At 39.5% G+C, this 16,273-nt stretch overlaps 1 protein-coding gene across 1 annotated transcript; it reads left to right on the plus strand.

The window, feature by feature from the left end:
* Nucleotides 1–8,497: 8,497 nt before the first annotated feature.
* LOC147634849 (vacuolar-sorting receptor 1-like) lies at nucleotides 8,498–14,677 on the plus strand. Its single transcript, XM_086804036.1, has 12 exons — nucleotides 8,498–9,474; nucleotides 10,453–11,145; nucleotides 11,243–11,331; nucleotides 11,749–11,818; nucleotides 11,926–12,009; nucleotides 12,101–12,177; nucleotides 12,267–12,348; nucleotides 12,573–12,655; nucleotides 12,762–12,828; nucleotides 13,219–13,347; nucleotides 13,954–14,057; nucleotides 14,142–14,677. The coding sequence occupies exons 1-12, from the start codon at nucleotides 9,174–9,176 to the stop codon at nucleotides 14,235–14,237; spliced, it is 1,875 nt and encodes a 624-aa protein (XP_086660162.1). The 5' UTR covers nucleotides 8,498–9,173; the 3' UTR covers nucleotides 14,238–14,677.
* The last annotated feature ends 1,596 nt before the right edge of the window (nucleotides 14,678–16,273 follow it).

The raw sequence follows: 16,273 nt of genomic DNA on the forward strand, positions 1-16,273 counted from the left end.
TATATATATGTATATATGTATGCATATATGTATATATATATGTGTATATATACATATATATGTATGCATATACGTATATATATATGTGTATATATACATATATATGTATATACGTATATATATATGTGTATACATATATATATATATACATATGTATATATATGTATATACGTATATATACATGTATATATATATATATATACATATGTATATATATATATACATGTATATATATATATATATATATATATATATATATATATATATATATACATATACATGTATATATACATGTATATATATATATACATATGTATATATATATATATGTATACATGTATATGTATATGTATATATATATATATATATATATATATATATATATATGTATTCATGTATATACATGTATATATAGATGTATATATACATGTATATACACATGTATATATATATATATATATATATATATATATATATATATATATATATATGTATATGTATATATATATGTGTGTGTATATATATATACACATGTATATACATGTACATATACATGTGTATATACCCACTTGAGACTAGACCGCTTAACGTCGACTTAGAGGGTTATTTCTACCCAATCGATGGGAGACTTGAACCCAGGTGGGTAAATGTCATCCCGAGAGAGAGAGAGAGAGAGAGAGAGAGAGAGAGAGAGAGAGAGAGAGAGAGCTTTATAATCTTTTAGTATGTATGTGAAGATTGGAGAAAATCTCATGAGGGATTGTATATATTGTGTATACACAAATATTATAAAAAATATATTGTTATTTCTATTCAATGTTTACTATTTTATAATAAAGAAAATGACTTTATACTCAATGTGCCACTCCTTCTAATTGAATACTTGATGGAATTAGGTTTATAGCAAGAATGGTAGAGACACGTAGTTTGAGGTGTCCTCTTTAGACCATTTCCTTGAATGCTCCAAGGAAAAGAAGAAGAAATGAAAAAATAAAATGTGCACAGGAGTCAAGGGATAGTGAACCTCATTGTTGTGATGCAAGGATGCATAATGTTACCTGTAATACCGGTGATGTATTGATGCAAGAGACTCATAGGATTCTTGCAGAAAATGATACCTTTTGTGCACAAAAACAAGTAGCAAAAGAAACTTTGATGTACCTCAATCTAGCACTAAGAGGTCTCTAATTGCCCTGGGTGGAGATAAAAGGATATCTAACAAGAGTGCTAGAAGTGTTCGCCGTGAAATTGCTAGGAGTAGGACTCTTTTGAAAGAAATAACAAGGGAAATGGCAAGTGGAGTTTATTCAGGGATATCACTGGTTCAAAGTTTGAGACTTACAAGAAGGTACTGTCGTTTCATCGCTAGAAATAGGACCTCTTATAATGCAGCTAGAAGAGTAAATGAGGGTAATGCAATTACAATGTCTTCCTTTTTTGCCCATGAAGAGAGAGAAGTGCCATTTGCTAATACAATAAGAAGGGAGAGTATCGGAGAAATTCCCTCTTATGTATTTGAAAAAAGAAAGGGAGGAATTTTGTCTATCCTCCATGAACTCCCGCTCGTACAAGGTACACATGCAGTTACTTGGCCTTTGGTATATTCGTGCACTTTAAGTCACTCATTAGGAGGGATGATACATGAGTGTCGGTTTTGTGGAGCACAATTATGGGCAAGTGAAAAGAAGATAAGTTGTGGACAGGTTCTTGGCAAATATTGTTGTAAACATGGGCGTGTGTCTGTTCCTTCACTTGCTGAACCACCTGAGCCATTAAGGTCTCTTTTGATTGGTAGTGACACTACAAGTAAAAAATTTCGAGAAAACATCAGGGCTTATAATAGTGTGTTGGCTTTTTCATCATTGGGTGCACAAATAGATGACTCTCTCTTTCACAATAGATGACTCTCTCTTTCACAATAGTAGTGTCTATACTTTCAAATTTCAAGGTACATGGGACTGTTTATCATCATCGGATTGGGTCCTTGGTCCCCAATAATATGTACAATCCTAAGCCACAGTTTGCATAGTTGTACGTGTTTGATACTGAGCACGAATTACAAAATCAACTAGGTGTCATCAATGGATTGGAATCCACAACCCTAGAAGCACTTCAATCCATGATGCACACTTCTAATCCATTTGCACAAGCTTTTAAGTATGTGGGAAGAATGTTGAGTGACAATCTGAGTTTGGATTTGAAAATGACTATATGTGAGACGAAATCCACATCTAGGTAGTACTCAATGCCAACAGTTTCCGAGATTGCTGGTATCATGATTGGTCAAGGTGATGATCATAATGTTGGTCGTCGTGATATTTTATTGCATACTCGAGAAGGCACATGCAAGCACATCTCTAATTTGCATAGGTGCTATATGCCTCTTTTATACGTCATGTTATTTCCAAGAGGGGAGGACGGATGGCACTTGAGAATCCCTTATGCTGATGCACAAGTGAGTGCATTGAGAAATGGTCATTGTGTGACTCAACGCTCAACGACAATACTATGCTTATCGATTGCAAATTCGCCCAGATACATATGCATGCTTGCTACGTGGTGGAAGATTGTTGCAACAGTTTATGGTTGATGCCTATTGCAGTGTTGAAGAGTCACGATTATCTTGGCTACGCCATAATCAAGAAAGTTTGCGTTCAGAGGTTTATAGTGGTTTAGCAGACATGCTTCATGTAGAAGGAAGTGGAAGTGGTATTGCAGGAAGGACAGTGGGAAGCAGAATAGTGTTACCTTCCAGTTTTATTGGTGGGCCACGACAAATGTATCAACTTTATCAGGATGCCATGGCAATTGTTCATTCAAAGGGGAAGCCCGATTTATTCATTACTTTCACCTGTAACCCAAAGTGGCCAGAGGTATTAGATGTTTTACTCCCGGGGCAAAGTGCATGTGACCGGCCTGATTTGACTACTAGAGTATTTCACCAAAAACATTCAGATATGATGAAAAATATCGTGAAGAAGGAGCTCTTTGGTAAGGTGATTGGATATGTGAGTGTCATTGAGTTCCAAAAAAGAGGATTGCCTCATTCACACACGTTATTGATCTTGGATAGTGCCCATAAACCTAAGACTGTCCAAGACTATGACAGATTAGTATGTGCCGAATTGCCTGACAAGCAAATGTTTCCTACTCTGCATGATGTCGTGTTGCATTGCAATATCCATGGGCCCTGTGGGCCATTCAATCCAAGTGCAATTTGTATGGAAAAAGGGAAATGCACAAGGAACTATCCACCACGAGCTTTTGCACAAGAGACTACTGTGGATGAGAGTGGTTACCCTGTGTATATGTGTCGAAATGATGGAAGAACGGTGGCATTGAAAAAGTGTAATGTTGATAATAGATGGGTTGTGCCATATAACCCTTACCTTTCAGTCACATATAATGCTCATGTAAATGTGGAAATATGCTCAACAATAGCAGCAATGAAATATCTTTACAAGTACATATACAAGGGGCATGATTAGCACTGTACAAGGTGGGGATGTTAATGCTGCTTGCGTAGTTGATGAGATTCAGAGGTATTTGGATGCACATTACGTCTCTGCATCAGAGACATGTTGGAGACTCTTTGAGTATGATTTACACAATGAGAAGCCTGATGTGAAACGGTTGCAGGTACACTTAGATGGGGGTCATAATGTTATCTTCAGAGATGATGATAATATTGCAGATGTTTTTCAGAGGGAAAATGTAGGCAAGACTACTATGATTGAATGGTTTACTTGTAATCAACAACATCCTGAAGCAAACAATACATTGTATATAGTGATTTCCCTCAACAATGGGTTTGGAACTCCAGGTTGAAGAAATGGACCAAAAGAAAGATTGGAAACACTATAGGGCGCATGTACTTTGTAGCTTCTTTGGCAGGTGAGGCATACTATGCTCGCCTACTTCTTACAATATGTAAAGGATCTAAGTCATTTGAAGATTTGCGTTCGCTCAATGGTCACATCTATCCTTCTTTCAAGGCAGCTTGCATTGCGAGAGGGATACTGGAAGATGATTCTGAATGGGTTGCATGTATGGAGGAAGCATCATCCATGCAAAATGCCTTGCAGTTGAGATGTCTTTTTGGTACTATATTGCTATTTTGTGAGCCTTCTTGTCCAGGAATATTGTGGAAGAGATTTCGAGAAGAAATGATAGAAGATTTTCTATACTAGTTATTGAGAAGCAGGGGTCAGTTTATTGGTATTGAACAATTAGCTGAAACTCATGCACTACTACATTTAGAAGAAATTCTTTGTGCTCAGAGAGACGGGCATTGGCAGATTTTGAAGGAATGCCTGAACTAAACAGAACTGATTTGGAAGTCTTGGGTGAAAATAGATTGCTTTTGGAAGAGAGATCTTTTGATACTGTCGAACAATCTAACCTGTCAAGTGCTATGGAGTCAACATTAACAGATAGCCAGCGTGTTGCTTTCGATGCTGTAATGCATGCAATTGCGACAGATGCAGGTGACATTTTTTTCCTAGATGGTCCGGGGGATCGGGCAAGACCTATTTGTATAATTGCTTGCTTGCGCGAGTACGTGGACAAGAATATGTTGCTTTGGCACTGCATCGTCAGATATTGCTTGTCTACTCTTGGGGAATGGATATTGTTAATGCAGCATTGTGTCGTTCCTTTCTATGGAACTCTATCAAAGTTCTAAAGTTAACTAGAAATATGCGTATTCAATCAAGCAATACTAATGGATGCAATGAGTTTAAACAGTGGGTCATGAATATTGGGAATGGAGTGGATTGTAGCGATGATAATACGATGGTGACACTACCAAGTAATATGGTCTTGCAAAGATCAACTCTTAAAGACTTGGTACATTGGGTATACTCTGAATTGGCTATCACTACGATATATGCTTCATACTTTAGTGAGCGTGCTATTCTTGCTCCAATAAATAGTCAAGTGGATATTGTGAATAAGACAGCTTTGGATGCAATGCCTGGTGAGCCTAAGCAATATTTCAGTGCAAATTCAATTCTTGAAAATGATGAAAATTCATTCCTATATTCCACAGAATTTTTGAACACAATCGACCTTCGGGGCGAATATCCACCTCACTACTTGGTTTTAAAGTTAGAAGCTCTTGTTATTTTGCTTCGTAACTTGGATCCAAGACGTGGCTCTGTAATGGTACATGGATGATATGTAAGGCCTTTCACTCTAAAGTCTTGGAGACTGAAATCATCACTGGTACTAAAGTTGGTGAAAGAGTATTTCTTCCACGGATTACCTTTATATGCAGCGAGCCCAACTACCATTCACCATGAGGCAGAGACAGTTTCCCGTGCGGCTGGCATTTGGCATGTCAATAAACAAATCACAAGGCCAAATCCTAAATGTCTTGGGGTTGTATTTGGTGACTCCAGTGTTTACTCATGGGCAATTGTATGTCGCATTATCACGAGCACGGTCTCCTCATGCGGTCTCCTCATGCTATGAAGGTGTTACTTGAGGATAACGCTAATGTGGAGTATTCATTTGATGATCTTCAAAGTTATACACCTACAACAAACAATATTGTTTATAAGGAGATCTTGATGACTTCAGAGTGACAAGTCAGGTTTCTTATTTAAGTTCTGCAATTTGATTAATTTTGTTGTGATTTCTTTTTTTATACATATTTGTCTATGGTAAAAGTACCTATTTTTGTTGTTTATGTTTTGACAAACATGTCTAAGATTACCTTTACATTGGACATGCCTTTGTCGAGGATAGTAGGTGAGTTATTCTCTATATTTGCATAACTTTTCTTGATTACAAAGTATGGAACATGACATTCTATACTGATGTCTATCTGTACAGAGCCACCGCTATGGTCAGCTCCTATTACTAAAGGTCACGTAGCAGGGATTATGATTGATGCTTATAGGGATGGGTAAGTATAAGTGTAATTGTTAGGCATTGTATAAATATTTTTTGAACCTATATATAAATAATTGTATAACCTATTTGTTATGCTTTAATTTTAGGATATTGCATGACATTGATACGTTTATGGTAAGAGTTGTCGAGACGAAGGCATCGAGATGTATGGGATCGGTGTTCCTGATGAGGAGTGGGGTGTCTATTTGTTTTGGAGAGAGATGGACAGATGCTTTGCATCATTTGAGGGGTATTCATCAATACCCGATGATACTCGTTGTTTCTTACATCCTTTATGACCATTGGTATTCGTTATGGGTTTTATACTAGAGCTCCTCATGTACCATCCACTCGATGTTCTATTGTACGAGGTAATTTTGATTATGTTTTTCTATTATAAGATTTTTTGAGATTTTATTTATCGATGTGTCGTTATGTGCAGGTCCTTTTGAGATTTTATTTATTGATGCGTCGTTATGTGCAGGTCCTTTTGAGATTTGATTTATCGATGCGTCGTTATGTGCAGGTCCTTTTGAGATTTTATTTATCGATGCGTCGTTATGTGCAGGTCCTTTTGAGATTTGATTTATCGTTGTTTCGTTTGTGCAGGTCATTTGCATTCATCGATAGTAGAGCATGTGCGGGATGGATCACCGCTTTACAATAGAGAGCGTATTGTGAGGAGACAAATGGATGATCCTTCTCACAAGAGAAGAATTCAATTTGTTGATTCTGACATTACTGACTGAGAATACGTATTTTGTGGTGCATTTTGAGAATATGTAATATTGGTCCTTTTTTGCATCTTCGTATGCTACATTACTATGATATTTTTGTTTTCGCTACTATAAAGCTACGAGACATGGATGTTATTTTGAGAGATATATATATGAAGTCACTTGAAATAATGTATCTATACAGGATTAACCACAACCCCACCTCCCTCCACGTGGGCAAAGGAGGTGGGGCTATTTCAAAATAACCACTCCTCCTGCAAGCGTGAGGAGGAGCCAAATCTCACATCTTCCAATGCAATTTTAAATTTGAATCTAAGAAGATCTCATCTCACATCTTTCAATGAAATCTTTGTATACATGCTTACATACCTATAGATACACACACTTATATATATTATGTATGTATGTGTATCTATAGGTATGTAAGCATGTATATATAAATAGTGTGCATGTGCATGTGCATGTGTGTGTGTGCGAGCGAGAGAGAGAGAGAGAGAGAGAGAGAGAGAGAGAGAGAGAGAGAGAGAGAGATTACATGTAAGATGCATTTATTTGAGAGTGAGCACACCTCACCACTCATCCTTACCATTAAAATTTAATCTAAAATTGAATTAATTAAAATTATATATATGTGTGTAAATCTATTTAAGTGTGTGTGTGTGTGTGTGAGAGAGAGAGAGAGAGAGAGAGAGAGAGAGAGAGAGAGAGAGAGAGAGAGTTTCTATGTGAGAGAGTGTGCGTGAAGAGAGAGAGAGAGAGAGAGAGAGAGAGAGAGAGGCTAAGAATTTCTATGTAGGAGATAGTTTGTGTGGGAGGAGATAGTGTGTGTTTTCATTAGTGTATGTGCGGTGTGTATATGTGTGTGTGTGTGTGAGAGAGAGAGAGAGAGAGAGAGAGAGAGAGAGAGGCGACATATAATTTCTACGTAGGAGATAGTTTGTGTGGGAGGAGAGAGTGTGCGTTTAGATTAGTGTATATGTGGTGTGTACATGTGTGTGTGTGAGAGAGAGAGAGAGAGAGAGAGAGAGAGAGAGAGAGAGAGAGAGAGAGAGTATATGCATGCATGTGTGTACATCTGCATCTATGTGTAGAATGTGCTTGAGAGAGAGAGAGAGAGTGAGATGGGGCAGACCTGGAGAGAGAGAGAGAGAGAGAGAGAGAGAGAGAGAGAGAGAGATGTAATGAGGGAGGGTGAAAAGAGAGAGAAAGAGAGTGAGAGATAGAGAATAAAAAGTATCTTTTAATAAAATAAAATTAAATAGAAAACATATATGTTTATGTGTGTGTGTGTTTTTATTTACATTTATATATACATACATTCTATATATTTAAAAGTGACCACAACTTATCACCCATCTCCGCACATTAAAATTTAATCAAAATTAATTAAATTATGTCGATGTTTGTATTTATATTTTTAAATACATGTATATATGTATAAGTATATGTGTCTATGTATAGGTTTATGTATCTAAAACATAATATTGTATATACTATATATTTACATATGTGTATGTGTGCGTGAGAGAGAGAGTAAGAGAGAGAAAGAGAGAGATTGAAAGAGAGAGAGAGAGAGAGAGAGAGAGAGAGCTTCTATGTGTGGGAGAGTGTAAGAAGAGAGAGGAAGTGTGTGTGTGTGTGTGCGTGTGTGAGAGAGAGAGAGCAGGTGTGTATATGTGTGTGCATGTGAGAGAGAGAGAGAGAGAGTTTCATTATTTGAGAGTGTGTGTACGTGACAGAGAGAGGGAGAGGGTCATGTGCATGTGCATGTGCATGTGTGTGTGTGTGAGAGAGAGAGAGAAAGAGATGGTTGTAGAGAGGGAATAGTTCTTTTCTGGAACCTTGGTCGGCCACAGCAATGCGCGGGTGCAATACTAGTTGTGTTTACTTAAAACATGACCTATTGGAGAAACTGAGCCTATTTTTTCTGGAACTCTACCTGCCTCCGCAACAACGCGCGGGTCCAATACTAGTTACGTATAATAAGCCAGACGCCTGATGTGAGGTAAACTAAATGGGCGGGTCACGGGCGTGTAAAATCTCACTGCTCACTGTAGGGCCCCCAAATACCCCCCCCATGCGATTCTTGCTTGCTGCATCGCATGCTTTTTGTCTTGCCTTGGAAGCCACTCTGCTGCTGCTGCTGTGCTGGGGATCGTGCCCTCGCGCGGCGTCCGAGGCTCGTTCAAGAGCAGGAAACAAATGAGAAACACGAGTTCTTCACTGTGCAGCCCCCCTGCAGAAAGCTCACTTCTTTTATAGCTCTACTCTACGCAGCAGGTTTGCTTCGCTTCCTTGCATTTCTTTGATGCCGTGAGGGCGCTTACCTCTCTCTCTGCAGCAGTTTTACCTTGCGACTCTGAGACACGAACTTGTGCTGAGAAGCCCTCACTTCTAAGGAGAGAAACCCTACTCGTCGAAGAGAGAAACCCTTAACTTTTGAAGAGGGAACCGTAATTGTTGGAAGGAAATCTTAATCTTTTCCCGCAGACAGTGCCGCTTGAAAACCCTAAATTCTTGCCGCAGGAGTGTACGGCCATGGCAAGAACCATCAAGCACAAACCCTCAGGGGTTTTGCTGCTTTTTTCCCTTCTTATGGTATCTGTTGTTGGTCGGTTCGTTGTGGAGAAGAACAGTATTTCGGTTCTTGCCCCAGAATCCATCACTGGGAAGCATGATAGTGCCATTGGCAACTTCGGGGCTCCTGACTATGGAGGCTCCATGATCCTCGACGTGAAGGTTCCTGAGAAGGGCGCTGATGGATGTAAGGCCTTCGACACTTCATTCCAGCGCACCAGCCCTAAAGCGAACCCAACCGTTGCCTTACTCGATCGTGGAGGTACGCTGTAACAACTGTTATGTATAACTATCGATCGTTCTAAACGCTGTTCTGTGAAACTATAGTTGAAGTGCATGTGCCATGGTGGTTTTGGAGAGCAGATGTTGACGCGAATTTTATTGAAACATACAAGCCAAGATTTCTTTCCAAACTCTTTCCTTGGTGTTTTTTAAAATTAGAATCGGGGGAACATGAACATACCTTGAGTTTTTGGTGAAGAATGAGTTAAGAAGGATTAACAAGGGAAACCTTCTTGGCTGCCTTTCCCAAGGCCTTCCAGGGTACCCTTTCTCAGTAAATGCCAGATCATCTGCTGTGAACTAGAGTATCACCTTTGATGATAAATGTAGAGTTTCTGACATGAACTGGTGGTCAGTGGCTAATAAAGCTGCTGATCTGAAGCTACCTAAATCCATCGATTACACTGTTTCAGGCGCGTCATTCAGTATACGCGGAGTTATGTGAGAGGTCGGATGACATGATTAGACGATCATGTAGCTTAGTGTAGGAAATGCATGTTGGAGTTGATTAGACTGATGGCATGGTAAGGGATGCTGATGCACATATGAACCATGGAATTTATAGTATGAGGCTTTGTGACAGTTGATGACATGATAAGGGGTGCTGTACTCTTTGTCCATGGACGTCCATAGTTTCATATAGTCATCTTAACACCCTGGTCATGCTGCACCATTTTATTTTCATGTGTCATCCTGATTCATCAATGGACATTTGAGATGTCACATGTTTTACTCAAGGTTTTTTAACTATGGTGTATGTTGACTTGAATTGACTCATTTTGAATATATGTATCAAGAAGAAGGTATCATTCTAAACATACTTTTCCCTTAGGATTTTCAGAATTTGTATGGGTTCAGTTATTTTACTGGCATACTGAATGTTTTTAGACACCTTGTACAGATTTTCACTGGTTTAGATAGGTACAACTCACAAGTTACCTAACCAGCAACTTTACAGGCTGCTACTTTGCATTGAAAGTCTGGAATGCCCAGAATGCAGGTGCAGCTTCTGTGTTGGTTGCAGATGATCGAGTTGAGCCTCTGATTACAATGGATTCTCCCCAGGAAGATAAGGAAGCAGCTGAATACCTGAAAAATATCACAATTCCGTCTGCCTTGATTGAGAAAACTTTTGGGGACAAGCTGAAGGCAGAGTTGGTTAAGAAGCAAACTGTAACTGTGAAGTTGGATTGGTCAGAATCATTGCCCCATCCTGATGAGAAGGTGGAATACGAGTTTTGGACGAGCAGTAATGATGAATGTGGGGCAAAGTGTGATGCCCAGGTGGAATTTGTGAAAAGCTTCAAGGGTGCAGCACAACTTCTTGAGAAGGGGGGCTATACTTCATTCACACCACATTATATTACCTGGTATTGCCCTGATGCATTTGTCAAGAGTAAGCAGTGTAAGTCACAATGCATCAACCATGGCAGATATTGTGCTCCTGATCCTGAGCAAGATTTCACAAAGGGCTATGAAGGAAAAGATGTAGTTTCAGAGAATTTGAGGCAGCTTTGTGTCTACAAAGTTGCCAATGATTCTAGTAAGCCGTGGGTGTGGTGGGATTATGTTACTGATTTTCATATAAGGTGTCCAATGAAGGAACAGAAGTACAACAAAGAGTGCGCCGAGAAGGTCATAGATTCACTAGGCAAGTATTTTCCCTAGTTCATTAATTCAACTTCACCTTTTATAAGGGTTCCTGAGAGCTAGACTCTGATTTTCACCACGATTATATGCTCTATCAGGGATTTCAGTAGAGAAAGTTCGCGACTGCATGGGGAATCCTGATGCAGACTCCAACAATCCCTTGTTGAAATCTGAACAAGATGCACAGGTTTGTATGGGTAGTTCTAGCTGCCTTTTTCTCCTGTGCACATTTGGTAGAGCATATTTGGAGCAAAAGTTTTCTGGGAGCATCAACCTACTTTGGTTCTGTGAAAACAAAGATATAGTTTACATCCAGCATACTGCCTTTGTTGTAGAGGTTTGACTGCTATTGCACGTGCTTTTGTTATGGTTCAGATAAGGGTTTGACTGTGTTCCCCATGTGCTTGTCTGGAACGTATTGCAACATGGTGCTTATGCTTTTGTTCAGCTGGTGGTGGCTGTGTTGGCATTGCGAATGTATTCTCTTGACATGTGATTGGATTATGGTCTTTGGAGAAAGTTTACTTCTTTTATTCTCTAGCTGGTAATAGGGAGCTAAAGGACAAGAGGGATTAATTAACCTTTTTCTTTCTTTTTTGACCAGGTTGGGCAAGGGACACGTGGTGATGTCACAATTCTGCCCACGCTTATCATCAACAACAGGCAATACCGAGGTCAATCTTGTCAGCAAGCCCCGAAATTCTATAATTGTAGCGTTTGCTGATGCATTCAGGTTGGTTATTTTTCCTTTCAGAGTTCTGAAATCTTTGTATTGTGACAGGAAAGCTTGACAAGGGGGCAGTTTTGAAAGCAGTTTGTGCTGGCTTCAAAGAAGGCACTGAGCCTTCTTTGTGCTTGAGTGATGGTATGTATTCTTGTAGCTGTTCCCGAGTGAAGGTATGCTGCATGTAGAAGATTGGAGTTAACATAATTGTTTTACTTTGCTTTCTGTGCAGATATGGAAACAAATGAATGTTTGACTAACAACGGTGGATGCTGGGGAAGTAAAGAAGCAAATGCGACTGCGTGTAAGGTAATGGGAATGTCACTGAGATATTTGATTTAAGAGTGATGGAAATTTTGTAGTTTTGAGAGGCATATGAACACGCATTTTGTCAACAGGATACTTTTAGGGGGCGTATTTGCGAATGTCCTACTGTTCAGGGTGTCCAGTTTCAGGGCGATGGCTACACCTATTGTGAAGGCAAGTTCTTTTTTGTCAATATGCAGTTGGGTGCTTTTTTTTCTAGTGTGTTGTTTCTTTTCAAATACATACTGTTGAGATTACATCACATCTTGCCTTCTTACGGAGGACATGTTGATCATCATGTGCTGTGTGTGCATCACTAGATAGCTTTAATGGCATTTGTCTATGGATGAGGGCATTTCATCAAGCTGAGAGCTGATGTATCACTTGTGCTATTTCAGCTGTAGGACCAGGACGATGCAAAATAAATAATGGAGGTTGCTGGACGGAGACTAAAGATGGGCAAACATTCTCTGCATGCCAAGTAACGATTTGGAATTCACCTTCATGCCCTGTGATTTTTTACCCCTCTTTACATGCCTAGAAATAATTTTAATTTTGTCTGATCATTTTTATGGTTTTAATTCCAGTCATCCCATTTGAAAGGCTGTGATTGCCCTCCTGGTTTTCGTGGGGATGGTAAAAAGTACTGTGAAGGTATTTCTGTTTTTTTCTTTTTTGGGGGAGTATGAATTTTTTTAGTAATAGGCACAACATGCATGGAACGAATTTAGGCTGGGGAGATTTGAACCAAGGTTTCACCCTGGCAGCCAATATCCCACACCACCAGGCTACTCGCCAATGATAGCCACTCAGGCCTTTGTCTGAGTAGGTATCTCACCATTCTGCCCAGCAGGGGGCTTGTTTTCAAACCCTGACACACATGCACACATGCGTGCGCATGTAGTGTGTGCATGTACGTATGCATGTTTACTAATTATAAAATTTTCAAGAGAAAAGTTTGAAGGTATTTTCTGTGTGACGTGCGAAAGTGTTTTTTTAAATTTTTACAATCACAATATCTTAAAGTTTTTAGAGTTGTCCCAGATATTGATGAATGCAAGGAGAGGACTGCTTGCCAGTGTGCTGATTGCAGCTGTAAAAACAAATGGGGTGGATATGACTGCTCGTGCAAAGGCGCCCTCCTTTACATGAAAGAGCAAGATGCATGCATTGGTATGCCCCTGATTAGCTCTAGGATACAATCATTAATTTATGATTAACTACCCATAGTGCAGAATGAGAATTTATGATAATGTAGGGGTGTTTAAATGACCACTCATTTTTAGAGCTGCCACATTCATACCATCCACTGCTTCCACGAATTGCCACCACCAAGCTTTAGGACTAGATCCATGAGCCACAGCTCAGTGTGCCTTCGAATGGTTATGAACACAGTATAATGATGAAGTATGAAATTATCATTGCCAAGCACTCAGTTCGAGCATCTTTTCCACTGGCTGGTTATTGCCACAAAGGTAGTACATATCAGAGGGGTGTGTCATGATCTACTCTTACGGCAGGATCCTTGTGATGCTGGGGTTGTAAATACCTCCCCCATTATGAGCAGACCTATATTTAACTAACCTAATTTTGCAGCAAGCTAGGCTTCTCAGAACCTATGCACCTAGCCCACAACACCAGATGTAGTGTAAGGTAGTTAACCAAATCACGGTTTAAAGAATCATGTGCTATGCAGAGTAGAATTGACAAAGTTTTAGGGCAGCATGACAAAATTGCAAGCTAATTGAGTACTGATAATCACCTATACATGGTCAACAGGAAAGGGTTCGGGAAGGATCAGTTGGGTGGTGGCAATTATAGTCTTGGCAGGTATTGCAGGATTATGTGTGGGAGGATACGCCATTTACAAACACAGGATTCGGGTGAGTATTGCAGCCCTGAGGTGCTTCGAGCCTAGAAGAAACGCATACGTACTAATTTTAACTGGGGGTTGGTTTCTTGTGCAGTCATACATGGACTCTGAGATTCGTGCCATCATGGCCCAGTATATGCCCCTGGATAGTCAAAATGATGTTCACCAACCTTTGCGAGAAGATTCTTAAAGGTTGGTTGTTACCCAAAAATCCATTATTAAGGGATTTACTTTGCAGGAACCTAATACCATATTTGCCAAGGGGCCGAAGCCTATCTCTGTGCATATATATTGTGCAAAATGTTACACAATGAGGCTTGTGGAAAAGTGGGAGCGTGAGTGGCATGTAAAATTTGTGCGCGCGTGCACACAGGGATACTTGTAGTGTTAGGAGAGAGAGAGAGAGAGAGAGAGAGAGAGAGAGAGAGAGAGAGAGAGAGAGAGAGAGAGAGATGGTATGTGGTGGTTGCTGTAAATGATAACCTCAGCTCTAATGAGGTTAATGCTGATCTAGTAGCCTAAAATGTCATCTTGGAACATAGCTGTGTGTTGCTCCTTTGTACTCGTGGTTTGGCCTGATTAAGGAAGACTTGATAAATTTTTGAATGCACGTAAAGACTTTTCAGTTTAGACTATGGTTTGGTAAGTTAACTTTGGTGGACTGAATAAGATCAGGGCCTTGTATTTCCACACTTTTGTGGACAATAAGTTTTGTTGAAGGGGGAAGATGAAAGGGAGCTTATCTTCATGTCCATCTGTTTTCTTGATTTATGTGGTTTTTCTTTACAATGCATTTTCAAATATTAGAGACCATGAATATCAAAGCAGTCTTGTTTTTTTGGTGAGGACTTTCTCAGGGAGCCACTGATGAGTTAAGTGGAGCCTCTACCATATTGGTTTTTGTAAACTTGAACTCGCATTTATTTTGCAGAAAGAAGAAAATTACATAACATCAAGACCATAGGGGTCTCTAGACCAATCTGTGGTTTAGCTAAAGAAAAGAAAATGCTCAAATAAAGAGAAAAAGCTTACTAATCAGCTAGAAGAGCTGTGGTGCCAAGGATTAGATACATTCACCAAAACTCTATAGCTGTTTGAGAGAGAGAGAGAGACCGAGCTGAAGGGTGTATGAGACCAAAAAATGTTCCATGTGAACTGTGAATAAACAAACTGGACGTTAAGACAACATAAAAGAGAGTAGAGACTACATAAAAAAGTACAAATTAGCTGCAGAAAGAGTAACAGAGCTTACATAGTAACTTGAAAGAATAACAGGGCCTATGCACTATGTAGGCCCTGTGAGTGGTAGATTAGGCAACAAAAGAACCTAATGTGCCTACGTGTCATCCTCCACATGGAGTGCATGGCCTCAGCATCCAATACCTGTGTCGGTGCTGCTTTGTTGAAACAAGTAACAGATCTGCAGATAGTGGATGGAAGGTCTAGGTCTTTGGGGATGGTGGCGTCTGGCTGTCTAGAGGACCTGTGCTTATCTCTCGGTAGATAGCAGGTTTGGATGCAGTGGTAAGATATAATTTATAGAATACTTCTATTGATGATGTGTTTGAAATGTTTATAAAGTGTATTAAACTGTGCAAGTGTAATGTGGTTCTAATGTTTTACATAATTGGTCCTGATAATTTGTTTCAAAGGGAAAAAGCACCTAGGATGTTCAATTGCACAAAACTTTAAGATAACATTGTGAAAAGGATTTTTGTAAGGCTTGCTAGGCAAGTTAGGAGATGGAATCTATCTTTAAGGTGAGTATGAGTGGAGAGGGGGATGGGGAGGATGTGCTAAGGGAGTAGTAGTAGTGAGCGTGATTGGTAGGAAAGAGAGCTATAGGAGAAGGGGAGGGCGTCACATTTATACGATAAGGGGAGAGTACGAGTGGAGAGAGGGGGATGGGGAGGATGTACCAAGGGAGTAGTAGTGAGCTAGGTAGGAAGTGAGGTATGTTCTTGAGCCACAACACTAGTAAGGCACAAGCCATAGTTATCAATAAAGTTTTGTTTTAGCCTTGTTGGTGGTATTCATGATTGCTAGTGATTCTTAGTACTCGAAAGGTAGATGGAATAAATTTAAAGAATTAGTGAACGTGATTAACGTCACCACCTAAAATTATGTAGTATAAGAAGTATTGATTATAAACTATAAATAATTTGATAAATATTCACGTTTAAGTTGTTACCTTAGTCTCGCTAAAGCATGTGTCATTGGGCCTTG

This window comes from Cibotium barometz, chromosome 10, assembly GCF_041138505.1.
Source record: "Cibotium barometz isolate CiBa-2024 chromosome 10, ASM4113850v1, whole genome shotgun sequence".
NCBI lineage: Eukaryota > Viridiplantae > Streptophyta > Polypodiopsida > Cyatheales > Cibotiaceae > Cibotium > Cibotium barometz.